This window comes from Polypterus senegalus, chromosome 1 (genome assembly GCF_016835505.1).
Source record: "Polypterus senegalus isolate Bchr_013 chromosome 1, ASM1683550v1, whole genome shotgun sequence".
NCBI lineage: Eukaryota > Metazoa > Chordata > Cladistia > Polypteriformes > Polypteridae > Polypterus > Polypterus senegalus.
In genome coordinates this window covers 297,525,773-297,552,129 of record NC_053154.1, presented here as the reverse complement: position 1 = coordinate 297,552,129, position 26,357 = coordinate 297,525,773, and the positions used below count along the sequence as shown (strand labels likewise).

Genomic DNA, 26,357 nt, shown 5'->3' with positions numbered 1-26,357 from the left:
AACACAGGGCACAAGGCAGGAACCAATCCTGGGCAGGGTGCCAACCCACCGCAGGACACACACAAACACACCCACACACCAAGCACACACTAGGGCCAATTTAGAATCGCCAATCCACCTAACCGGCATGTCTTTGGATTGTGGGAGGAAACCGGAGCGCCCGGAGGAAACCCACGCAGGCACGGGGAGAACATGCAAACTCCACGCAGGGAGGACCCGGGAAGCGAACCCGGTTCTCCTAACTGCGAGGCAGCAGCGCTGCCACTGCGCCACCGTGCCGCCCAATTTAGACATTGAATTAGTAATTCGATACAAAAAATTTAAAATAACATGGGATTGGCTCCAGCAGACCCCTGTGACCCTGTGTTCGGATTCAGCGGGTTGGAAAATGGATGGATGGATGGAAATGCCAGATTATGCAAACAAATAGCAGACTGCTCGGCAAGTACTGCCCCAACCAAAAACTAATACTGTTATATTGAGCCCAAATTACAAAATTGATACATCAGTAGCATACTCTGGAATTCTGTATCTTCATTTGGCTGTACTCTCTTCTTGTAATTATTATCTATAGCAATTATTAATAGCTCTTTTTTGTTTGTTCTTCATTTTTGAGAACAGTGGCAGGGGCTGTAGTAGTATGTATTATATACAGTTAGGTCCATAAATATTTGGACAGAGACAACTTTTTTCTAATTTTAAATCTGTACATTACCTCAATGAATTTTAAATGAAACAACTCAGATGCAGTTGAAGTGCAGACTTTCAGCTTTAATTCAGTGGGTTGAACAAAAAGATTGCATAAAAATGTGAGGCAACTAAAGCTCACTTTTTAACACAATCTCTTTATTTCAGGGGCTCAAAAGTAATTGGACAAATTAAATAACTGGAAATAAAATGTGTATTTCTAATACTTGGTTGAAAACCCTTTGCTGGCAATAACAGCCTGAAGTCTTGAACTCGTGGACGTCACCAGATGCTGGGTTTCCTCCTTTTTAATGCTCTGCCAGGCCTTTATTGCAGTGGCTTTCAGTTGCTGTTTGTTTGTGGGCCTCTCTGTCTGAAGTTTAGTCTTAAACAAGTGAAATGCATGCTCAATTGGGTTAAGATCATGTGACTGACTTGGCCATTCAAGAATTTTCCACTTCTTTGCTTTAATAAACTCCTGGGTTGCTTTGGTTGTATGTTTTGGGTCATTGTCCATCTGTATCATGAAACGCCGCCCGATCAATTTGACTGCATTTAGCTGGATTTGAGCAGACAGTATGTCTCTGAACACCTCAGAATTCATTCGGCTGCTTCTGTCCTGTGTCACATCATCAATAAACACTAGTGTCCCAGTGCCACTGGCAGCCATGCACGCCCAAACCATCACACTGCCTCCACCGTGTTTTACAGATGATGTGGTATGCTTTGGATAATGAGCTGTTCCACGCCTTCTCCATATTTTTTTCTTGCCATCATTCTGGTAGAGGTTGATCTTGTTTTCATCTGTCCAAAGAATGTTCTTTAGCAAAGTCCAATCTAGCCTTTCTATTTTTGAGGCTTATTAGTGGCTTGCACCTTGCAGTGCACCCTCTGTATTTATTTTCATGCAGTCTTCTCTTTATTGTAGACTTGGATATTGATATGCCGACCCCCTGGAGAGTGTTGTTCACTTATTTGGCTGTTGTGAAGAGGTTTCTCTTCACCATGGAAATGATTCTGCGATCATCCACCACTGTTGTCTTCCGTGGATGTCCAGGTCTTTTTGCGTTGCTGAGTTCACCAGTGCTTGCTTTCTTTCTCAGGATGTACCAAAATAGATTTTGCCACTCGTAATATTGTAGCAATTTCTCGGATGGTTTTTTCCGTTTTCCCAGGTTAAGAATGGCTTCTTTCACCTGCATGGAGAGCTCCTTTGACCGCATGTTGTCTGTTCACAGCAAAATCTTCCACATGCAAGCACCACACCTCAAATCAACTCCAGGCCTTTTATCTGCTTAATTGATAAGACATAACGACGGACTTGAACACACCTACCCATGAAATAGCCTTTGAGTCAATTGTCCAGTTACTTTTGAGCCCCTGAAATTAAGGGATTGTGTTAAAAAAATTGCCTCACATTTGCCTCTCATTTTTATGGAGTCTTTTTGTTCAACCCACTGAATTAAAGCTGAAAGTCTGCACTTCAACTGCATCTGAGTTGTTTCATTTAAAATTCATTGTGGTAATGTACAGAACCAAAATGAGAAAAAAGTTGTCTCTGTCCAAATATTTATGGACCTAACTGAAGGTAGTCTAACAAAAGTGGTCTCCTAATGGCTAAGATGTTGAATTTTGAAATGTGATGCAGCCAGACTTGTCCCTCGTGCCAGACCCTGAGTGGGGCTCTTCACTTGCCAGTCCTCTCATTATATAAATAAAGAAGCAATCATAGCACAAACTCGGTTATTATGGACAAAACTACCAACAGTACCTGCTCTTGGAATATATTTGTACAGAATATAATGGATCAGAAATAACTAAGTCTTTATGTTACCTCTGTACATAACTGATAAGAATTCATAAAAATTAAAAATTACATTTTTTAGTGCCTTTCAGACAGCCTTGGTGTCACAATCCCTCCTAACCCTCTAACAGCTGTGTTTGGTGTTCTTCCAGATGGGTTTAAAGTGGAGAAGGACAAACAAACTGCGATTTCATTCACTACACGTTTGGCACGCAGACTTATTTTGGGTGACCAGTTAGACAAATACCAGAAAAGCCAAACACAATGTATTTTTCAACATATTTCTTATGGACACTAATCAGCTTTTTCTAACATTTATAAAGTTCTAATGTTTTGTCGCATGATAACTTCATCATGACTATAGCGCATTTTACAGAGTACTTTGTTCTCTAGAATTAGAAATTAAATTATCGCACAAAACCCGATTCTGAAATTGTAAAGATCTGTGTTGACTTGGTTTTGAAACCAGAATTGTGCAATATAAATTACAAATGCTATAGGCTATTAGAATAACAGAAGACAGAAAAATAATTTAAAATGATATCCTTAAAGATCAAACCTCATGGGAGAAGTTCACCATCAATACACTTCCTCCATTGGAAGGCTACCTTATTGTTATTATCAGCTTCTTAGGAGGATGATAACTCGTATCGTTAATTCAGGTCTTGTTTCTGCTCTAATTCTATAACAACACTTCATAATTTCCTTTTGTTTTGACAAGAAATGACAAAGTGGCACAGCATTTTGTGCTGTCACCTCATATCTCCAGCTGTTTGAGTTTCATTTTCAGATGATTGTTTTTGTGGAGTTTCATGTTTTTCTCAGTGTCCATATGGGGTGTATAACAGTTTCTCTTCATGTATTAAGTCCATTCAGTACTCTGAACTGTTACATTGTGGTGTCCTATCCAGATAACAAAAAGAGGCTTTTATTTTTAATAGAGACAAATGTCTATCTAAAGTTGTTTTATATGTATTCTCAGTACTGAATGTAGATAAGAACAACAACATTTATTTCTATAGCCCATTTTCATACATAGGATATAGTTTAAAGTGCTTCATGAAATTGTCAAAGAAATAGTAACAAGTAAACTAAAATTAAATTAGGCATAAATAATGATGAATAAATACAAAATAAATCCATATGAGCTTACATAACATAGATCTATACTTAGTAGAAATGTACAGTTCTTATACAGTTTATAATACTAGTTATGTAAGCCTGTGCTGTAAAAAGTAGGAACTACTCTGGGCATCTCTCTCTAGGAGGATTTGTGTTGCTGACGTGCTCACGTCGTTTGTGTATTAGCGGCTAAGTGACTGTCTTTGTTCAGTGGTTTCCTTTTGTCGATGTGCTGGCCTCACTTGAATATCCTCAAGCTCTTACCCAGACTCCACCTCTCACTTCCAGGCCGGACAGACACACACACTTACATGAGTAGATGTTTATATATAAGATTGTATTGTAAGTATCTAAAGATAAGTCTAATGATAAGAACAGAAAAAATAAATTAAACTGGAAAAAAATCTTCAAGGGTAGCAAGGCCAAGATAAATGTTTTAATGTAAAATGTCCACTGTTCAGAAAAAAAGTAGTTAATTGTTCAACTCCAAAGGTTATTAAGTCTACATTATAATCACTAGAGGACAAAATTCACTGTTTCAATTAGTGGAAATTCCCAAGTTACAAAGTATGTTCTCAGGCAGATAAAATAAACATGAAAATCTCTGAGAGCTGAGCTACAAGGAAGCAGCCTGAAAGGTGATAGGTAGCATTATAGCAGAAATGAAACTGAAAAGTGACATCATACAGGCTGCTGTCAGGAGTTTATTGAACAAAAGACAAACTTATTACTTTGTTGTCAATGCACAATGCTACATTTACAGCGTATGTCCTTTGTCTACTTGATCACCTCTGAAAACAGAACTGAAGTACTAAGTGCTATCTATCTATCTATCTATCTATCTATCTATCTATCTATCTATCTATCTATCTATCTATCTATCTATCTATCGTTAGTGCTTTTGAGGTTTTTTGTCTTTTTGGACACACTGTATACGTATAAAGTCATTTTAACTCCATTCAAATTATCAAGGTTGATTGATTTTTTTTGTGGCTCAGGACACCCTGTTTTAGGTGGTACACCAGCCAGTTTAGCATGCACACTCTAGCAGACAGTGACACTTATTGCTTAAAGATAATTGATAGGACACCACCAGATTTGCTTTGTCACCGTGAGGTTATCAGCCTAAAAATGAAACAAGACATCACCTCTCTCAGGATATGGCATTTACCATCTTCCACTATAAATTAAAAAGGAAGTGTCTACTTAATGTAGTTTCTCTTTAAAGATTTCTGATGGATAACTTTTCTAGAATAGTAAAAAATGTATATTTTGATATAAAAAAATAATCCCAAGCCTGGAGTAATAACAGTCAGAGAACTGGACAACTGAATTTGCAAAATATTGTTTCCTCGAGTTTTTGTTATGTATTTTAATGAATTCTTCCTCACTTAAAGCTCTTTTAGGTTTATGTGACCTCTACTCCAGTGGATTGACGCATGGCTTCTTTTCAAGTCTTTCTAAACTAGTTATTTTGGGACATAAAGATATATAAAATAAAGATGTTTTCTACCCTGCACCCAGTTCTGCTGAGATTGGGCTCCAGTATGCTCTTGCGACATCCCCCCCAAATTCAAAAACTGGATAAAGTGAATTAGAGAATACAGGTATTATGTATATTATGACATGTAATAAATGTTACATTAAAACCTCAAAGGCTCCTTTTGGGTTCCCTCCTAAATCTTAAAGAAATATACATTAGGCCGATGCAAGTGTCTCTAGTGGCGTAGCTAGAAGTGAGATATAACCTGTCATGGATTTGCACCCCAACCAGGGAAATATTCTGTCTTGCGCCTTATGCAACTCGGAGAGGTTTTTGTTCCATGTCAACTGGCAATGAAATACTAGGATTTGCAAATTAATAAGCAGACAATGTTTCCAAATTAGAGCCTCTCATTCACAAATTAGTGCTTCTCATCAAGCAACTGCTTTAAGCACAAATTAAAAAGGAATTGATGAAAAGCTTTGCAAGTAAATTCAGTAAACACATATCATATTTTTGACACACTTCTCGGAATATTTAGAACACTAAAAGAAACTGCTGTGGGTAATTCTGGGTTCACCCAGTAGATGCACAAAGATAGAAGTCTGTGTAACTGAGCCAGTAGTCCTGTTTATGACGCCTAAAATCAGCCCTGAAATTCCCTCAATCTCAATTATGCTATCGGTGTACTCTCTGTTGTCCAAGTGCTGCCTTCAGAATATCCTAGCAGTGTGAAATGTTTATTTTAATAACTATTCAGTATTTCATATGTACATTTAACTTGTGTTACTTTTAAACAGGACTCAATATTCCTTTATTTTCTTGGGTTCTGCCCTCCAAAGAAAAGCATGTAACCAGTAGATTTGGATAAGAGTTTTATTTATTTTTTGTTCCCCTTTAAACATGCAATATTATGAAACAGCAGTGATTATTGTAAAAATATATTATATACAAATTCACTTCAGCAGTCTGCATAAGTAACTGCATTATATAACAGAAGAACAAACTAGATTATCGTGAAATAAAATAAACAGAGAGGGTTACAATTGTTGTATATTAAATAAACATCAGAAAACAACTCTAATTACAACAATGCACTTTATATATTAATGTGTCCTCATATAAAATAATGTACGCAATAAGAAATAAAAAAATATAATGCTACATTTTTTCAACTAATCTTTTAAGTTCTAGAACACTTCTGTTTTTGAATTGAACCTAAAATATTATTACAACTATATAAAATACTAATACAATATTATTATTACAAATAGGAACAGAAGCAAAAGTGTAAGGTGCTGCTTTCTTCCTTTTCATTATTATAATAGGAAGTAAATACTGCAGCTAATGACAAATACTGGGATGGATTGGGACATTTTATTATCCTCCGCGGAGGCGTAGTAGGAGATTAATGGTCGTATTGGCTTGAATGTTGTAGTCATCCATTTTTCTGCCATCCTCCAGCTGCTTTGCTTCATATATAAGTACCATCTGGTTAGTAGGAACCTTTTCACCCTGATAGACTTTTTGCTTGAACTGTGTGACAGTTTCACCAGGTTGTATCTCGTAGGTTCTCGTTTGACTTTTGTCATTCTTCAGAAACACCTGCATGGGCTTTGGTTCGGTGATGATCACTGTCACAATAGTCCCAGGTTTCAACCCATATTGATCAAGTCTCCAGTCCTCTTTTTCCAAAGTATTTGTCGATCCATTCTGAACTGCTAGATTCATATGTTGTGCTGGACATCCAGATCGGCTCTCTATTTGCTGCTTTAGCTGCTTCACAGTAATGGAGGGATTCACATCCAAGAGGTATGTTTTCCCATTGAGGAATTTTACTGTCAGCTCCATTGGAATTTCCAGACTTTCAAAACCGGAATCTGTTAAAAAGAAACAAATTTCAGTCACTAGATACTCAACATGATGGTTATTCTGGCTTTCCAGGCATAGGAATTCAACCTGCTTATCTAGTTCATTTTCACAGGACACCAATGCCTATCATGGCTGCGATAAGGAACAGGAACCAACCCTGGATGGAGTTGGTAATCCGTCACATCACTCAAGGAGAACATGCAAAGTATATAACATCTGATGCTTGGAACAGGAAATCAAATCCAGGATTCAGGAACTCTGAGTTAAAATGATAACCCATGTTGTTATTATATATTATCATTACTTTTATTATTATGTAGCTGTATGGTAGCCATGCATATATCTGCCAGAATGTTCAACTGCCACTGAAAAGTAGCCTAAGCTGCCCGAGTTTTTCCGCTGCCATAAGTGAAGTTGAAAATATCATGGAAAAAAGACAGTCTTGAAGGTAATTGCTTTACACCTTTTGCACGGAATAGCTGCCCCATTGGAGTTTGGAGTGTGATGTTACACAGATATTAGATGAAAGAATGGGGGTCCTTTGGAGTTGACAAAAAGCTGTCCACACAGCCCCCAAAACCCCAGCATTGCTGCCCAGAGTGACTGCCAATTTCACCTATATGGTATTGTTGGCACTGACTCTGGCCTTTATACTTCCATTTTACAAACAATTTCATTTTTAAGACAATTCTTTACATGGCTGTCTTAATCCAAATGTTTTTGGGTCCTCTCCCTTCATTCTTTCCTGCCTTTCACCCCTTCTGGGATAGGCACTAGCAGACTATGTCCCTGAACTAGTTATTTCCCCAAAGTGAAATTCATAGGAGTGGCCCTATGGCGGCCCAATCCTCAATCCAAGCCCAACTTGCTCGCTATCATTCTACATCAGTGTTGACAAACTCTGGGCCTGGAGGGCCACAGTGGATGCAGGTTTTCATTCTAATCCATTTTCTAATCAGCTTTCACTGCTAATTAACTTCTTTTCCCTTCAGTTTAATAGCCCTGTTTTAAAGGATTCATTCTACTGAATTGATTCTTCTCTTTATTAAATGACAGACAAACAGAAATGAGATGTGAAACGAACTAAGAGATGACCAGCTAAACTGGGATTTCAAACTCCAACTAATTTTACTCAGTCTTGACTTAACAGTCTTGCTGTTAATTAAAGCTGTTATTTTATTCCATGGTTGTATATGCTGTCATTCTGCCACGGCAGACATTTCCAGAACTGTTTGTTTTTCTGTTTTTTTTTTTTTCTAAGTACACAGTCAAAATATTTTGGTGACCTGAGAGATCATCCTTACTGACACCATCACCACTCTTTATTTTCAGATATTGTGTAATGGGTACAGGTGAGCTGGTCATGTGGCGGCTTGTTTTATGTCTCATTTTTGTTTGGCTGTTAATTAAGGAAAAAGAGACAACTAAGCAGCCTGAGTTAAGTTAATTAAAACTAAGACAAAACAAATGAATTAGCAGCAAAAACTGGTCACTGTTGAAGAAGAGGGTTAGAATGAAAACCTGCAGCAACTGCGGCCCACCAGGTCTACGGGTATATTCCAGCTCGGCCAAGAGTCTGGCCCTGAGATTTTATTATAGTTACGGCAAATGCTGAACTATTGGAAATTCTCGTCTATGCAATATGAACAGTATTCTGCTTGCTGAAATATCGCCAGAATCTAATTTAATACGCGGAAGGAATACGAGTTCTTCTGTCGTGATTTTGTCGGCAATCGAATGTCTATGCAGTTTTACAATTTGTAAGGGTGTGCCATTACATTTTTGTCGACTACTAACACATATATTTGCCATATAATATGTATATATTGTCTGTGCGTGTGTGTGTGTGCGTGTATGTGTGTATATATGAGAGGGAAATAAAGACAGAAAAGTATGTGTATATGCTGAATATATACGTATATCAGAGTAGAGATTGAGTATATTTGGAAGTATTTATCCCTTCCCGCACAATTCTGTAATGCCTCTTTCGAGTCGTTTATAACAGAGACACTAGATAAAACCAAGTAGCGGTTGCTCCATAGAGGGATGACATTATGTTTTATTTATTATTGATGATGTATCGCATGTTAACGATTACTACTAGTATATGTTTGGAGCATTGCCGGCGGTTGCGAGTGCATCTTTTGAAGCAAAGCGCCTCGTCTGTTGGAAGTGGTCCCATTTACCCTAAAGTATCTGTCCTTGCTGTGTTTTTCTGTTACTGTGCTACTGCATCTTTCATGAACACCGTTCTTAAAAAAATTACGAGTGTTACTCTCAGTTATGTGATCATCTATACAATTAACTATGAGGTTACGGAAAAGTATTATATATATATATATATACACTAAGAAGACGCAAGTGGCATAAGGAAAATTAGGCAAATAAAATTGGCAAGCCTTGTTAAATTGAAATGTCTGTTCTCGTTGACAATTTCTAATTCATGTATATAAAAATTACTGATACTGGGATAGCAAATAAAATTAAATCTCTACCTGTGGTTTGCCTCAGCTCCTCTCCGTGAAGATAACGGCTGCTGCCTCCTACTTGTGACACTTTTCGAGTTCAGGTCCAATTTATAACTCGAAAGGAGGCACAGGGCGCGTTTTTGTAATGCCCCTCGACGTGTCTCCTGCACCTGATTGGCTATTTGATTCAGCAGCTTTATGTGGCAGCGCAGCTGCTAATCCCGAACTCATTTATTTTTCAGTTTCGGTTTCTCAATTTAGTGATGATCAGTCAGGTTTCGAATCAGATAAACATCAGAAAAGGCAGACCTTGAATGAGTATTACTATGTTGTTTTTTTTTTTTGCTTTGTTTTGCCCGATATGTATGAAAATCCCAGAAAACTTAAAAGCAACAGAGACGAAATATTCAATCGGTGAATATTTTTATAGCGCTACTTTTAAAAGTGTGAAGTTATGTTGTCACTTAAGCATTAAATTAGAGAAGTAAATGTTCATTATATTAGAATGGGAATAGGAATATACTTACATTTAGAATTCCAATGTTAATTTCTCTCTTTAGTTGTAATGTGTTAGAAAGTAGTGTTTATTATAAAGTTAAGCATTCAAGATCTGGGAGGTTATGTGAGAGGAAGTAATATTGTTGTTTTTTGGCCTCATCATGTGCTAGCATCTGCAGAGAATATATTTGGAACAGAAATCTGCCTCTATCCAGTTCTTTTTCTTCCCAAAAAGGATTGGATCCATCTTAGATGAGAAGCCTTGTTACAAAAATACAAAAACAGGAGAGCGTCGTGGCATACTGGTTAGCACACTGAGCTGCAGTGACATGGGTTCGATTACTAGAGTTTCCAGGTCCTCTGTGTAGTCCGATTTGGACCTTCATTACAAAAAAAGTTAGTATAGGTATTCATTCGCTCTAACGAGTTACCGGCTCCCCTTTCAGTGTAGAAGGATATATGAATTTATCAAATTAACTGGCCCCGAATGGACAGTATAATTAACACCGTTTTATCTTTTAACTTTTCTCATGAAGGGCAGATTGGTGCATAAGCTGGCATGACTGGCATCAATGTTAAAACTCCTTTCGATTCAAGTATATGACGCCTTTTTTTTGTAATGTATAGTGTTTCAAATATATTATTAGTAAAGATCCTGTGGTGGCGTACTCTATAAAAGATGTTCAATAAAAATCGTATTTGATTGATACAAAAAATGTCATACTCTGTGAAATTACTAAGTACAGGAAATATTAACAATAAAGCAGAGTAAGAGAGGAAAGCAAATCCTTTGCTCTATTTGCTGTGGAAATCCCCTGTCTCCATCCCTCACGTTTACAGGCTAGAATCACTTGAAAATTTGATATTATTTTGTCGTTTTACTTGCTGTATTTCAGTGTTACGTGAATGTAGAGAAAATGGCTAGCACGGTACAACATCCTAGTACTACAGACATAGTGTTACGTGAATAAAACATGCTATGTTATTTTCCAGGAGAGAACCATACTTTTTGAAATAAAGGTTTTATTATATTCCGAATAAAACACTCATTCTTGCATTTTCACTTATTTGGGCTTTAAGAAAACCCAGAATGAGGCGCTTGAATTTGAGCGGGCAACAATTATCTTCATTCAAGGGAAAATCCCAGACATGCCCGAGTCACCCGAGTACAAGATGGTGCAATGACACTGCAACTCTGGAAATGTAATGCAGCAACCTTAAAAGTGCGAGTCATTTCACTAGAAATGAAACCAAACACATTTCAGCAAATAGCTGTATTCATATAGTGAAGCAGAAACATAAAACAGAAAAATATTAGTCTATATTATGAAAATGAATGGAAGGACAGTTTTTTTTTTTTGTTTTCCTTTAACCTATTAGCCCATGTTTTGATCTTCGCTTTCCTCCAAGCACAGACTGGGTAGGTGAAGCTGTAAAAGCTAACAATCCGATTGGAGAAAAAATGCAAGGGAAAACCAAGGAAGATTTTTTTCATTCTGAAGAATTTAAGAATTGGTTAGATTAATCACATTGGAAAATATTCAGTAAGTCAATCCCTAGTAAAAACTACATGCTGAAAAACATTTAAGATGTCTTTTATAGTGAAGGAGTGTAGTATGTTAGTTACTTTTTCAGTTCCTCTAATTTGACGTGCACGCCTGGGTTCACTTCCAGGGTCCTCCCTGCGTGGAGTTTGCATTTTCTCCCCGTGTCTGCGTGGGTTTCCTCCCACAGTCCAAAGACTTGCAGGTTAGGTGCATTGGTAATCCTAAATTGTCCCTAGTGTGTGCTTGGGGTGTGTGTGTGTGTGTGTGTGTGCACTGTGGTGTGCTGGCGCCCTGCCTGGGGTTTGTTCCTGGCTTGCGCCCTGTGCTGTCTGGGATTGGCTCCAGCAGACCCCCATGACCCTGTGTTAGGATATAGTGGTCTGGATAATGACTGACTGATTTGACGTGAGAATTGGTCATGCAGAGAATCAAAGGTTCAGTTGGGATCTCCTGCTCTCGCCTTCACTCCTCTGCATGATTAAGCCCAAGTGTGAGAGAGGTGACTTTACTCAGAACAAACAATTGTCAAATAGTGGCTGAGTTAATATTTAAATCTTTCTAATCCTGAAAGTAATTAATAAAAGCACATCTGAAAGCCACAATGGTTATGTTGCTGTTCACTTTTCTCAACATTACAATGTTTTTAAATAAAAACTCTGACTATAGACAGTAGATTTCATGTCTACTTTTATCGTAGATGTTACTGCCACTAATTACCAAGTGAATTATAAAGCACAAAGCACAAAAATATTTTTTATTTTTCACTGATTCTCTTTTTTACATTCTCCAGTTTATGTTTGATTTCAGGATACCCTAGAATCATTGAAAACACGTTTGTTATGTTATTATGTTGTTATTTCACACGTGTGCTTTTTGTTAGTATCTATTATACCTGTTGAATTTATAAACTATCAATCTGCTTGGGGGTGGGTGGGATACGAACCTACACTCCACCATCTTTAACCCCTCCTAACAATGAGCAAAGAGACATTCACATCATAACATATAGCAGATAGATAGAAGTTTGTTCCAAGTGGGATTTTTTTATTTACAGAAGCTCAATAAGCAGGTAAATAAATACATGTTATGGTCTTTGGCCGACTTGTCATGCCGCCAGATGGAGCCCTCCCTGCAGTATGGAGGTGCCCCGAAGACCAGCTGGGAGTCATGGACTATGTAGTTCTTATACACGACCCTGCTGGATACCACAAGGGCCACAAGAGGGAGCTGCAGGGAGGACCAAAGAATCATTTGTGCCCTATAAGCCGGAAGAGCGACGTGCTTCTGGGGTGAGAAGAAGGACTCGTACCTGACCTGGAAGTGATAGAGAATCACGTGGACTGGGGATTGGGAACACTTCCGAGTCAGGAAGGATAAAAGGACTGTGGGAGCTCCCAGACGGCGAGCTGAACTGGGTGGAAGGGTGGCAACGCGTCTGGGAGTTGGAGGATTGTATTTGTGATTAGTGTTTTGTGATTTATGAGTATAGTGGAGGAGAGGGTGTTTTGTGCACTGTGGCATTTAAATAAAGTCGATTATTGAGACTTTTACCTGGTGTCTGGAGTCTTGGACAGGGGTTCAAGGCTTTCTGCCTTTTTCTCTGTAAACATCCTTCCCTTCATTCAACTTTTTTTTCTGCACTTGTTGTACACCCTTTAGAGCCGCTTTGTCACCAGATTTGAATGCTTTCTTCTTATTATTCAGAGAGGAAGGATGCTAAGGATAGAGCTGCCAGGCAAGAGAAAAAGAGGAAGGCCCAAGAGAAGGTTTGTGGATGTGGTGAGAGAGGACATGCAGATGATGGTGTGACAGAACAAGATGTACAGGACAGAAAGATATGGAAGAAGATGAACCGCTGTGGCAACCCCTAATGGGAGCAGCCAAAAGAAGAAGATTCAGAAGGTTTTTTCACTCCTTAATAATCCAGGGCTTGTTGTTGGGGAAAACTACACTGTACATACAGGAACTTTTACAGTAGATCTGTGTTCTCTTTGTATGTATGTATGCATGTAATGTATGAAAACCATAAGGTATTTTTTGGTCCAAGAACTACGTCAGTAGGCAACATGACCACGCTTGCATGAAAAATAAGCCTGGACAGCATTCATCTCCAAATTAAAAGAAGTATATAAATACATGTCAGATGCCCATAGCTAAAAGATAGCACAGCTTTAATAATTCAAAAACAACCATAGGAAAGTTGCTATATGATAGATGGATATTACAGTTTCTTAGATCTCTGGACTCTGTTTCATTTTCATTTCACATATACTGCATTTTGGTAGGTTTGTGAATATTTACATAACCTGAATGGCAACAAGGAGCAAACCATAAAAACAAAAATCAACCAGGGATTCCCAAGGATGACGTATGTATTCTAAAGCTGTTTAGTCAGAGGGTGTGCCCAAGTATGTAACTAGTGTTGTAATGACTTTGGCATTATGAAAATGTGTTCCTTTCATACTCAGCATAGATACTGTAAGATAGAGCACAGCTGGTATGAAGCAAGGGCTCTACCACAATGACTCAGGGCAGAGAAAACTTCAAAAGAGATAAAGGAGCACACTGGCAGGTAGAAGGCATCTTATCTGAACAATGTGATAAACACAGGTCTTTTTTTAGGTAATGTGCATGGCCACTGAAAAATCTGGGAAAATTATAAAATACAAGTAACTCTACTAACATCGAACTGAATCATACGAGACTACGTTTTGTGCTGTGGTCTCGAAGGTTGTTTGAATTTTATTGCATGCTACTGTAATGATGAGCTTCACATTCCTCCTAATACCGTAAGGGTATATTATATATACTGCGCCAAAAAAAATTAAAGGAACACTTTTTAATCAGAGTATAACATTAAATCAATGAAACTTCTGGGCTATTGATCTGGTCAGTTAAGTAGCAGAGGGGGTTGTTAATCAGTTTCATCTGCTTTGGTGTTAATGAAATCAACAACAGGTGTAATAGAGGGGCAACAATGAGACGACCCCCAAAACAGGAATGGTTTATCTTAGGCCTTGTTCACACGGGCGTTAAAATTGAGCGGTTTTTTTGCGTTCGTAGCGTCAGGTGAGCGCGGATCAAGCGCCGAGTGTTTTCTACACCCATCCATCCATCCATCCTCTTCCGCTTATCCGAGGTCGGGTCGCGGGGGCAGCAGCTTAAGCAGAGGCCCAGACTTCCCTCTCCCGCCACTTCTTCCAGCTCTTCGGGAGAATCCCAAAGGCGTTCCCAGGCCAGCCGGAGACATAGTCCCTCCAGCGTGTCCTGGGTCTTCCCCGGGCCTCCTCCCGGTTGGGCGTGCCGGAACACCTCACCAGGGAGGCGTCCAGGAGGCATCCTGATCAGATGCCCGAGCCACCTCATCTGACTCCTCTCGATGCGGAGGAGCAGCGGCTCTACTCTGAGCCCCTCCCGGATGACTGAGCTTCTCACCCTATCTTTAAGGGAAAGCCCAGACACCCTGCGGAGGAAACTCATTTCAGCCGCTTGTATTGCGATCTCGTTCTTTGGTCACTACCCATAGCTCATGACCATAGGTGAGGGTAGGGCGTAGATCGACTGGTAAATTGAGAGCTTTGCCTTACGGCTCAGCTCCTTTTCACCACGACAGACCGATGCAGAGCCGCATCACTGCGGATGCCGCACCGATCCGCCTGTCGATCTCACGCTCCATTCTTCCCTCACTCGTGAACAAGACCCCGAGATACTTGAACTCCTCCACTTGGGGCAGGATCTCTCCCCCAACCCTGAGAGGGCACTCCACCCTTTTCGGCTGAGGACCATGCTCTGGATTTGGAGGTGCTGATTCTCATCCCAGCCGCTTCACACTCAGCTGCGAACCGATCCAGAGAGCTGAAGATCACGGCCTGATGAAGCAAACAGGACAACATCATCTGCAAAAGCAGTGACCCAATCCTGAGTCCACCAAACGGACCCCTTCAACACCCTGGCTGCGCCTAGAAATTCTGTCCATAAAGTTATGAACAGAATCGGTGACAAAGGGCAGCCCTGGCGAGTCCAACTCTCACTGGAAGCGGGCTCGACTTACTGCGGCAATGCGGACCAAGCTCTGACACGGTTGTACAGAGACCGAACAGCTCTTATCAGGGGTCCGGTACCCCATACTCCCGAGCACCCCCACAGGATTCCCGAGGGACACGGTCGAATGCCTTTTCCAAGTCCACAAAACACATGTAGACCGGTCGGGCAAACTCCCATGCACCCTCAGGACTCTGCTAAGGGTGAAGAGCTGGTCCACTGTTCGCGACCAGGGACGAAAACCACACTGTTCCTCCTGAATCCGAGGTTGACTATCCGGCGGACCCTCCTCTCCAGAACCCCAATAGACTTTTCCAGGGAGGCTGAGGTGTGATCCCTCTATAGTTGGAACACACCCTCCGGTCCCCTTTTAAAGAGGGGACCACCACCCGTCTGCCAATCCAGAGGCACTGTCCCGATGTCCATGCGATGTTGCAGAGGCGTGTCAACCAAGACAGTCCTACAACATCCAGAGCCTTAAGGAACTCGGTATCTCATCCACCCGGGGCCCTGCCACCAAGGAGTTTTTGACCACCTCGGTGACTTCAGTCCCAGAGATGGGAGAGCCCACCTCAGAGTCCCCAGGCTCTGCTTCCTCGTGGAAGGCATGTTAGTGGGATTGAGGAGGTCTTGAAGTACTCCTCCCACCGACCCTAGCGTCAGTGAGGTCAGCAGCGCACCATCCCCACCATATACGGTGTTGACACTGCACTGCTTCCCCTCCTGAGGCGCGGACGGTGGACCAGAATCTCCTCGAAGCCGTCCAAAGTCGTTCTCCATGGCCTCTCCAAACTCCTCCCATGCCCGAGTTTTGCCTCAGCAACAACGAAGCGCGTTCGCTTGGCCTGCGGTACCTATCAGCTGCCTCCAGAGACCCACAGGACAAAAAGTCCTATAGGACTCCTTCTTCAGCTTGACGGCATCCCTCACGCGGTGTCCACCAGCGGGTTGGGGATTGCCGCCACGACAGGCACCGACCACCTTGCGGCCACAGCTCCGGTCAGCCGCCTCAACAATAGAGGCACGGAACATGGCCCATTGGACTCAATGTCCCCACCTCCCTCGGGGCGTGGTTGAAGTTCTGCGGAGGTGGGAGTTGAAGCTACTTCTGACAGGGGACTCTGCCAGCCGTTCCCAGCAGACCCTCACAACACGTTTGGGCCTACCAGGTCTGACCGGCATCTTCCCCACCATCGAAGCCAACTCACCACCAGGTGGTGATCAGTTGACAGCTCCGCCCCTCTCTTCACCCGAGTGTCCAAGACATATGGCGCAAGTCCGGCGACACGACCACAAAGTCGATCATCGACCTGAGGCCTAGGGTGTCCTGGTGCCAAGTGCACATATGAACACCCTTATGCTTGAACATGGTGTTCGTTATGGACAATCCATGGCGAGCACAGAAGTCCAATAACAAAACACCGCTCGGGGTGGCCATTCCTCCCAATCACGCCCTGCCAGGTCTCACTGTCATTGCCCACGTGAGCATTGAAGTCTCCCAGCAAAACGAGGGAATCCCAGAAGGTATGCCCTCTAGCAACCCCTCAGAGACTCCAAAAGGGTGGATACTCCAAACTGCTGTTGGCATATGCACAAACAACAGTCAGGACCCTTCCCCCACCCGGCGGAGGAGGCCACCCTCTCGTCCACGGGGTAAACCCCAATGCACAGGCTCCAAGTGGGGGCAATAAGTATGCCCACACCTGCTCGGCGCCTCTCACCGGGGGCAACTCCAGAGTGGTAGAGAGTCCAGCCCCTCTCAAGGAGATTGGTTCCAGAGTCCAAGCTGTGCGTCGAGGTGAGTCCGACTATATCTAGCGGAACCTCTCACCTCGCGCACTAGCTCAGGCTCCTTCCCTTCAGAGAGGTGACATTCCACGTCCCAAGAGCCAGTTTCTGTAGCCGAGGATCAGACCGCCAAGGTCCCGCCCGCCACCACCCAACTCACACTGCACCCAACCTCCTTGGCCCCTCCCATAGGTGGTGAGCCCATGGGGAGGAGGACCCACGTTACCTCTTCGGGCTGTGCCCGGCCGAGCCCCATGGGTGCAGGCCCGGCCACCAGGCGCTCCATCGAGCCCCACCTCCAGGCCTGGCTCCAGAGGGGGGGCCCCGGTGACCCGCGTCCGGGCAAGGGAAAACGTTGTCCAAAGTTTTTACTCTTCATTGGAGGTTTGTTGAACCGCTCTTTGTCTCATCCCTCACCTAGGACCAGTTTGCCTTGGGTGGCCCTACCAGGGGCATAAAGCCCCGGACAACATAGCTCCTAGGATCATTGGGACACGCAAACCCCTCCACCACGATAAGGTGACGGTTCAAGGAGGAGTGTTTTCTACACGTAGGAGTCAATGAGAGTGTTCACACGGGCTTTGGTGACGTGCGTTTGTCCGGCAGCGCGTTTATACGGCATCAAAAAAACGTTGCATGCAGCTTTTTCTTGGCGTTCAAAACTCAACGAACGCAAGGAAACCGCTTCTAGTTCGTTTTCTGCGCGTTTATTTTACGCTTCGGAGGACCGGATATATCCCATGATATTAATATTTTTATGTTTTCATATACAACATACAGTATATATTTTCATATTGCTTATTTTATTGTCTCATGTGATTTGTAAACCATGAACCTATTAATTTATGTTCTAATATAATATTTGATAACGATTATGTAGGGGGGGCATTTCAGTGCATAACACCGGTGTAAGCGCACACTCGACTACTTTCCTTACCTCAAAGTGACAAGTAGTCTCTCTTCGGGGCTAACACCAAGTCGCATATTGGTTGATCGGCGTGCAATGTGGCATTGCACCAGCTGCAGCAGACAATCAAAAGTGGTAACCGACATCCGACAGTAATTAAAAAACTTGCGCGGAAATTTTCGCATTTCTTCATAAAGCACAAAAAAACTTCCTTTAACCCGACGTTGTGCAGTTAGAGGATGAACCCAGTAGCAGCGGCGATTTTTTCTCTCCCTACGACGCCGTATTACGAGTATTTTTAAAACAAGAAGATTAACATCTAACATAGCAAAATGGTCCATATTGAAAGGAGGCACCTCAAATAAAATGACAAGGGCTTTCATATCCAGTTCCCGACACTGCCTCCACAGGTTAACACACAAACTACAATTTGGGCTGCAGGCTGGCGTTAGACAGAGACAAACGAACGCCGGTGTAGAAGTCAATCGATCGCCACCACAAAATGCAACATAAACGTCTAGGACGTTCAGAGCAAGTTCGTTTATCCAAAAACTTAACGCCCGTGTGAACAAGGCCTTAGTGATGGGCGGAGTGAAGCCTCATTAAGCACCAAAACGTCTGAAGCAATTGAGCTTCGAAGCATTTGACACTCACCTCTCTAGTGACACCTCCTGGCCATTTTCATTAACGTTACACAAACTCATGATCCACTTTAATGACGTCTGTTAAAACTCTAATTGCTTTTACTTTTTCGCTGCTACAGACTGGCAACGAAGAGAACGGTTTGTCAGCGGCTTTTAGTGCCTGATGTCTAAAAAAATATATATACGGAACGTTAAATGTGACAGTGACTGCGGGGGATTGTGTAACTGGAAGATGGTTTAAGAATACAGAAACGACAAAAGCTTAATCTTTCAATAATTCTATTTATATCAATGATTTCCTCTGCTGTGCTGCAGTTCAGAAGATTACTTATTTATCTTCCCAGCGCAGCCTTTGTTAAGATGCATTCATAAGGAAAGGATGCTGCTGACAAAGTCAGGTGCTTTTTTAAACGTTTGGCTCCGATGTGCTTATCCAGCTGTTCATTCTTGTCAGTACTTGAGTGATCTTTATGTTCACCTCTGGATGAATTCGCAAAGTTTGTTTTCAACATTTTTGTCTCATTAACGCAGAAATCCCGAGGCTTTGCCTAAATTGCCGAAGACACTGTTGATGGAGATGAAAGACAGTTGTGATTAGTTATGCAGCATACGCTTTTACTCACATTGCTTTTTGGAAATCAATAATACAAATCAGCAATAATACAAATCAGCTACAGATCTGGGAATCACTGAATAGTAAACACGTTTAATGAGGAGTGTCTTGCGCATATACCGGTGTAATGACCACGTCAGCTTTAGTGAAGCGTTTCTTAGCCACTCTGATATGATCGACATGGGGTAGAATAGGTTCTTCTTTTTCTTTCAGCTGCTCCCGTTAGGTGTCGCCACAGCGGTTCATCTTCTTTCATATCTTTCTGTCCTCTCCATCTTGTTCTGTCACACCATCACCTGCATGTCCTCTCTCACCACATCCGTAAACCTTCTCTTAGGCCTTCCTCTTTTCCTCTTGCCTGGCAGTTCGATCCTTAGCATCCTTCTCCTAATATACTCAGCATCTCTCCTCTGCACATGTCCAAACCAACACAATCTTGCCTCTCTGACTTTGTCTCCCAACCGTCTAACTTGAATCATGTCCAGCCTCATCACACCCAATGCATATCTTAGCATCTTTAACTCTACTACCTCCAGCTCTGTCTCCTGCTTTCTGGTCAGTGCCACCGTCTCCAACCCATATAACATAGCTGGTCTCACTACCGTCCTGTAGACCTTTCCTTTCACTCTTGCTGATACCAGTCTGTCACAAATTACTCCTGACACTCTTCTCCACCCATTTCACCCTGTCTCATTTTCACCTTTCTTCCGCGATCCCCATTACTCTGTACTGTTGATCCCAAGAATTTAAACTTATCCACCTTCACCAACTCTACTCCCTCATCCTCACTATTCCACTGACCTTCCTCTCCTTTGCACACATGTATTCTGTCTTGTTCCTACTGACCTTCATTCTTCTCCTCTATAGAGAATATCTCCACCTCTCCAGTGTCTCCTCAACCTGCTCCCTACTATCACTACAGATCACAATGTCATCAGTAAACAACAACAACAACAACATTTATTTATATAGCACATTTTCATACAAACAGTAGCTCAAAGTGCTTTACATAATAAAGAATAGAAAAATAAAAGACACAATAAGAAAAACAAAATAAATCAACATTAATTAACATCGAATAAGAGTAAGGTCCAATGGCCAGGGGGGACAGAAAACATCATAGTCCACGGGGACTCCTGTCTAATCTCGTCTGTCAGCCTGCCCATCTCCATTGCAAATAAGAAAGGGCTCAGAGCCTATCCTGATGTAATCCCACCTCCACATTGAATGCATCCAACACTCCTACCGCAGACCTCATTACTGTCACACTTTCCTCGTACATATCCTGTACAACTCTTACATACTTCTCTGCCACTCCCGACCTCCTCATACAATACCACAGCTCCTCTCGAGGCACCCTGTCATATGCTTTCTCCAGGTCCACAAAGACGCAATGCAACTCCTTCTGGCCTTCTCTATACTTCTCCATCAACATCCTCAGAACAAACATCGCATCTGTGGTGCTCTTTCTTGGCATGAAACCATACTGCTGCTCACTAATCATCACCTCCCTTCTTAACCGAGCTTCCACTACTCTCCAGTGGCCTGCCTGCTGGAGGTAATTTTGTAGGCTCTGACAGTGCTCATTCTGTTCCTACGGTCCTCCTGATGGGATAAGGACCTTCTCTGGCCCTGTCCAGCTCTCCTAGAGTAACTGCCTGTCTCCTGGAATCTCCTCAATGACCTTGGGACTGTGCTGGGAGACAATCCTTCTGGCAATGCCACATATTGATGTAACGTCCTGGAGAAGTCGGACTACATGTGCCACCTCTGTAGTGTCCAGGTATCTCCTCAGGCTACCAGTAGTGACACTGACCGTAGACAAATGCAAAACGAGTGACAAAACAGATCAGGAGGGAAAAATGTCAGTGGCCTCACTCCAGCTGTTAAACCATTCATTCCTGTTTTGGGGGTCGTCTCATTGTTGCCCCTCTAGTGAACCAAAACAGGTGAAACTGATGAACAAGCCCCTCTGCTACTTAACTAACCACATCAATAGCCCAGAAGTTTAATTGACTTGATGCGATACTCTGATTAAAAAGGGTTCCTTTATTTTTTTGAGCAGTATATTTTAATGTAATATTGTGGTTTTATAAGTCACTACACACATTACTGAAGTACACTCAATGATAGTTATGGATAGCCCCCCACACTTCAGTCCTTCACAAATGCAGTAGTTTAGAAACATCATATTATAATTTCTCTTTGAGAAGCATGAAAAATAATTGTATTGAATCTCAACTTATGATTACATTTTTGCTACGTACAGTGCATCCGGAAAGTATTCACAGTGCATCACTTTTTCCACATTTTGTTATGTTACAGCCTTATTCCAAAATGGATTCAATTCATTTTTTTCCTCAGAATTCTACACACAACACACCATAATGACAATGTGAAAAAAGTGTACTTGAGGTTTTTGCAAATTTATTAAAAATAAAAAAAAAAGAGAAATCACATGTACATAAGTATTCACAGCCTTTGCTCAATACTTTGTCGATGCACCTTTGGCAGCAATTCCAGCCTGAAGTCTTTTTGAATATGATGCCACAAGCTTGGCACACCTATCCTTGGCCAGTTTCGCCCATTCCTCTTTGCAGCACCTCTCAAGCTCCATCAGGTTGGATGGGAAGCGTCGGTGCAAAGCCATTTTAAGATCTCTCCAGAGATGTTCAATCAGATTCAAGTCTGGGCTCTGGCTGGGCCACTCAAGGAAATTCAGTTGTCCTGAAGCCACTCCTTTGATATCTTGGCTGTGTGCTTAGGGTCGTTGTCCTGCTGAAAGATGAACCATCGCCCCAGTCTGAGGTCAAGAGTGCTCTGGAGCAGGTTTTCATCCAGGATGTCTCTGTACATTGCTGCAGTCATCTTTCCCATTATCCTGACTACTCTCCCAGTTCCTGCCACTGAAAAACATCCCCAGAGCATGATGCTGCCACCACCATGCTTCACTGTAAGGATGGTATTGGCCTGGTGATGAGCGGTGCCTGATCTCCTCCAAATGTGACGCCTGGCATTCACACCAAAGAGTTCCATCTTTGTCTCATCAGACCAGAGAATATTGTTTCTCATGGTCTGAGAGTCCTTCAGGTGCGTTTTGGTAAACTCCAGGCGGGCTGCCATGTGCCCTTTACTAAGGAGTGGCTTCTGTCTGGCCACTCTACCATACAGGCCTGATTGGTGGATTGCTGCAGAGATGATTGTCCTTCTGGAAGGTTCTCCTCTCTCCATAGAGGAACTCTGAAGCTCTGACAGAGTGACCATTGGGTTCTTGGTCACCTCCCTGACTAAGGCCCTTCTTCCCGATCGCTCAGTTTAGATGGCCGGCCAGCTCTAGGAAGAGTCCTGTTGGTTTCGAACTTCTTCCACTTTCGAATGATGGAGGCCACTGTGCTCACTGGGACCTTCAAAGCAGCAGAAATTTTTCTGTAACTTTCCCCAGATTTGTGCCTCGAGACAATCCTGTCTCGGAGGTCTACAGACAATTCCTTTGACTTCATGCTTGGTTTGTGCTCTGACATGAACTGTCAACTGTAGGACCTTCTATAGACAGGTGTGTGCCTTTCCAAATCATGTCCAATCAACTGAATTTACCACAGGTGGAGTCCAATTAAGCTGCAGAAACATCTCAAGGATGATCAGGGGAAGCAGGATGCACCGGAGCTCAATTGTGAGCGTCATGGCAAAGGCTGTGAATACTTATGTACATGTGCTTTCTCAATTTTTTTATTTTTAATAAATTTGCAAAAATCTCAAGTAAACTTTTTTCACGTTGTCATTATGGGGTGTTGTGTGTAGAATTCTGACGAAAAAAAAATGAATTTAATCCATTTTGGAATAAGGCTGTAACATAACAAAATGTGGAAAAAGTGATGCGCTGTGAATACTTTTCAGATGCGCTGTATTTGTAGCTTTGGACTGGCTTATCATGCAGATGATGCTTAGATCTATTTCAGTGTTAAAAGCGACACTTCATCACAGCTTTCTCAGCTCACAACTTGCCTAAGTGAAATTAAATTAAAATTAAAACCTGAACAGGACCAACTCTTTAAAATTAAATTACAACATAACTGAACTCCTGCAAAGTGGCACTAAAGTGCAACGTGTGATAAAGGTCCTCTTCAATCATTCTTGGTGATGATCTCATCAGACCTTCTTTTACCGCAAAGAATCTCGGTGTCACTTTGATTCCTCTTTTTCTTATTTCACCCATGTAAGCCATATTAAGAAACTTCCACCTGTGTCACATTTCTTATGTTCAATCCTTCCTCTCCTTTTCTAATGCTGAGAATCTTGTCCCTGCTTTTCTCACATCCTGCATTGATTATTGTAAGTCACTACTGGCAGGTGCCACTTCTAATCTTAAATCACAGCTCCAGTTACTTTAAAACCCAACTGCATGAGTCCTGACACAAACCAACAACAGCGAGCACATCACAGCCATCCTGCTGCACCTTCACTGCTCCCTGTATCTTACAGGACTGAATATCAAATTCTGTTATTAACCTGCCCACTAAGGCCCTCTCATTCTGTGCCCACACTAACTGGCATGCTGTGGGTGACAGCAGGGCCTTCAGCTGTATATAGCGCCCTGACTGTGGAATGACCTCCCAAAATTAATAACATCAGTTGACTCACTTCATTTGTTTTTAACTCATTCATTTAGGAAGACATTAAACAGACCTGACATTCTGCCCGTTCTTTCAATTTACCCCCTTTGTCTGTCCAGGTACTCAGGGTTTGCATTTTTATCACAATTGATGTTATTTGTTCAAGATTTGTTTGTAGTATTATATGTTGTATTTTACTCTGAATTATTGTCTTTTATTCTATTTGAATGTTTTTTATATCCTGTATTTATCTTTATTTTTTAAGATATTATTTGTAGCCAATGTTATATAGGTCCTATTGTTCTTTCTGAATTTTGGGCATAGGCAGGATGCTATATAAATAAATTATGTTCTTATTAGTATTTTTTTTTTCTTTTGATGGCGTATCGTTTATAATAATAAGTGACAAAAACTAGAGCAGTTCTATATAAGGCAATTAATATATGGAATAATTCAGTGTAGAATATACTGTATATTGCCGTTTTCTTCACATACATGTTTAAAGTATTAGATTGGTATAAATGTTCATTCTAAATTAGTTTAGAACAATATTGCACACATGCATAGTACATTTTAAAAAAACGTAATCACTTTTATCATTAACGTTTAACTAAACTCTAACGTGGTGTAAACATTATAATTATTCGGTATACAGTACTTCGTTTCATGAATGTAAACGAAAAACTATTTCAATTAACACAGATCTTGATGATTTTAATTTTGTCGACATGTTAAATGGTTCCCACAGACCCGAATACAACGTAAATGTTAATAGTGTATTTCACAGAAACGATCCGTATTGTTTAGTTTGATGTATGAGACGACGTGATGGTAGAAACCCTCTGAACTTCACAATGATGCGTATTATTGGGATTGATGTACTGTTTTCCCTTCTAATTTTTATCGCTTAATTTCTGAACTGGTCCTTGACCCCAACGTTACTTTCCGGGCTTTGCCGAGACCTGCCGAAACCGTCCAAAAGTAATTTTACGAAGTCAGTCCTGAAACGAAAGTGACGTCGCTTCCGTGTCTGTAACTGCGGGTCTACAACCATAGACATAGAATTACCAGACACCGCATGACCAGCAGCTTTGTACGTCAACGTCGTCGCCATATTGCGAGTGGCACTGCTGTGGAGTGAAGTAGTGAATAAAAATGCCTCACGCATATGCTGCTTGGGATTGTACAAACCGCTGTACGCTCCAAACCAGATTACCGGATTACATTTTATTGGAAAGGCTAAACAATTGTTTTGGTTATATTTGGCCATTAGAAAATCTCGTTTTATAATCTTAACTTTAGCTACGCCAGGCTAAATTACAAAGCTATGCATTTATGTGCTCAAGTGAGCCTCCAAACAACGTTTTGGCTAAACGTATTTAGTCACTAACTGTGCAGATTGTTGTTAGCTGTTAACATTTCTCAAACTTTGAAGGTTTCCCAAAGAAATCCACCTCAGGAAGTAGTGGGAAGTAGCCCTTAGAGGGGAAGGTTTCAGCGCCAATGACTCATCCAGGCTCTGTGGTGAGCACTTCAGGCAGGAGGATTTTGACAGGACAGGTCAGACTGTCAAAAACTGTGTTCAGGTTTCCAACTCCTCTCCAAAGGGTAGGTGTGTATTTAGGTATAAGAATTAGTGAGTCAGTGAAAAGTCATTTTTTTAAAGGAATCAGTGATGTATTCCATAGCATTATGCTGTGGCATACCTAAGTTTTTAAGCGTTTTATTTTCTTTCACATTAGCCAGTGGCAACCGGGACCACACTGACTTCAGTGAGGGCAGAGGAGAGCCTGTCAGTAGACTGTTCTTTGCCTGTCCAAGAAACTGAAGCTCTGCCTGATCCCAGTGCTGTGAGTACTAGGGTCCTTTTCAAATCTCTTTTAACACAACCCCCTATCCACATCACACTTTTCAGATAAACTAATGCATACACAAACATGTACATTGAAACATAATGCTGTTGAATCAGATACATGCACGCATGCAGTGCTCACAGTGGAATTGAGGGGTGATGTGATTACAAATGCAGACCAGCAGACAGCATATTGTACTATGAATTGACTGGTGTGTTATAAACTTGACTCCTTGTGTCTACTAGGACCACTTCTATGCGCTGCCTACATCTCTTGAAAATGTAAAGGCTAGACTCAATGAAACCTTATCTAGGGTGGAGAGCATGGAAAGAGAGAATAGAAATGCTAAGGATCGAGAACGGAGAGCAAAGAACACAGTGCATGGTCTTCTGCAAGATTTAAAGGAGAAGAACCTCATTA

At 41.7% G+C, this 26,357-nt stretch overlaps 1 protein-coding gene across 1 annotated transcript; it reads right to left on the bottom strand.

Annotated features, from left to right (window-relative positions):
• Window positions 1-6,476: 6,476 nt before the first annotated feature.
• LOC120515726 (polyubiquitin-like) lies at window positions 6,477-25,198 on the bottom strand. The gene is made up of 2 exons (XM_039737023.1): window positions 25,153-25,198; window positions 6,477-6,976 (listed from the first exon to the last, which is right to left on the bottom strand). Exons 1-2 carry the CDS (start codon window positions 25,196-25,198, stop codon window positions 6,477-6,479), a joined length of 546 nt encoding a protein of 181 aa, XP_039592957.1.
• Between the last annotated feature and the right edge of the window lie 1,159 nt (window positions 25,199-26,357).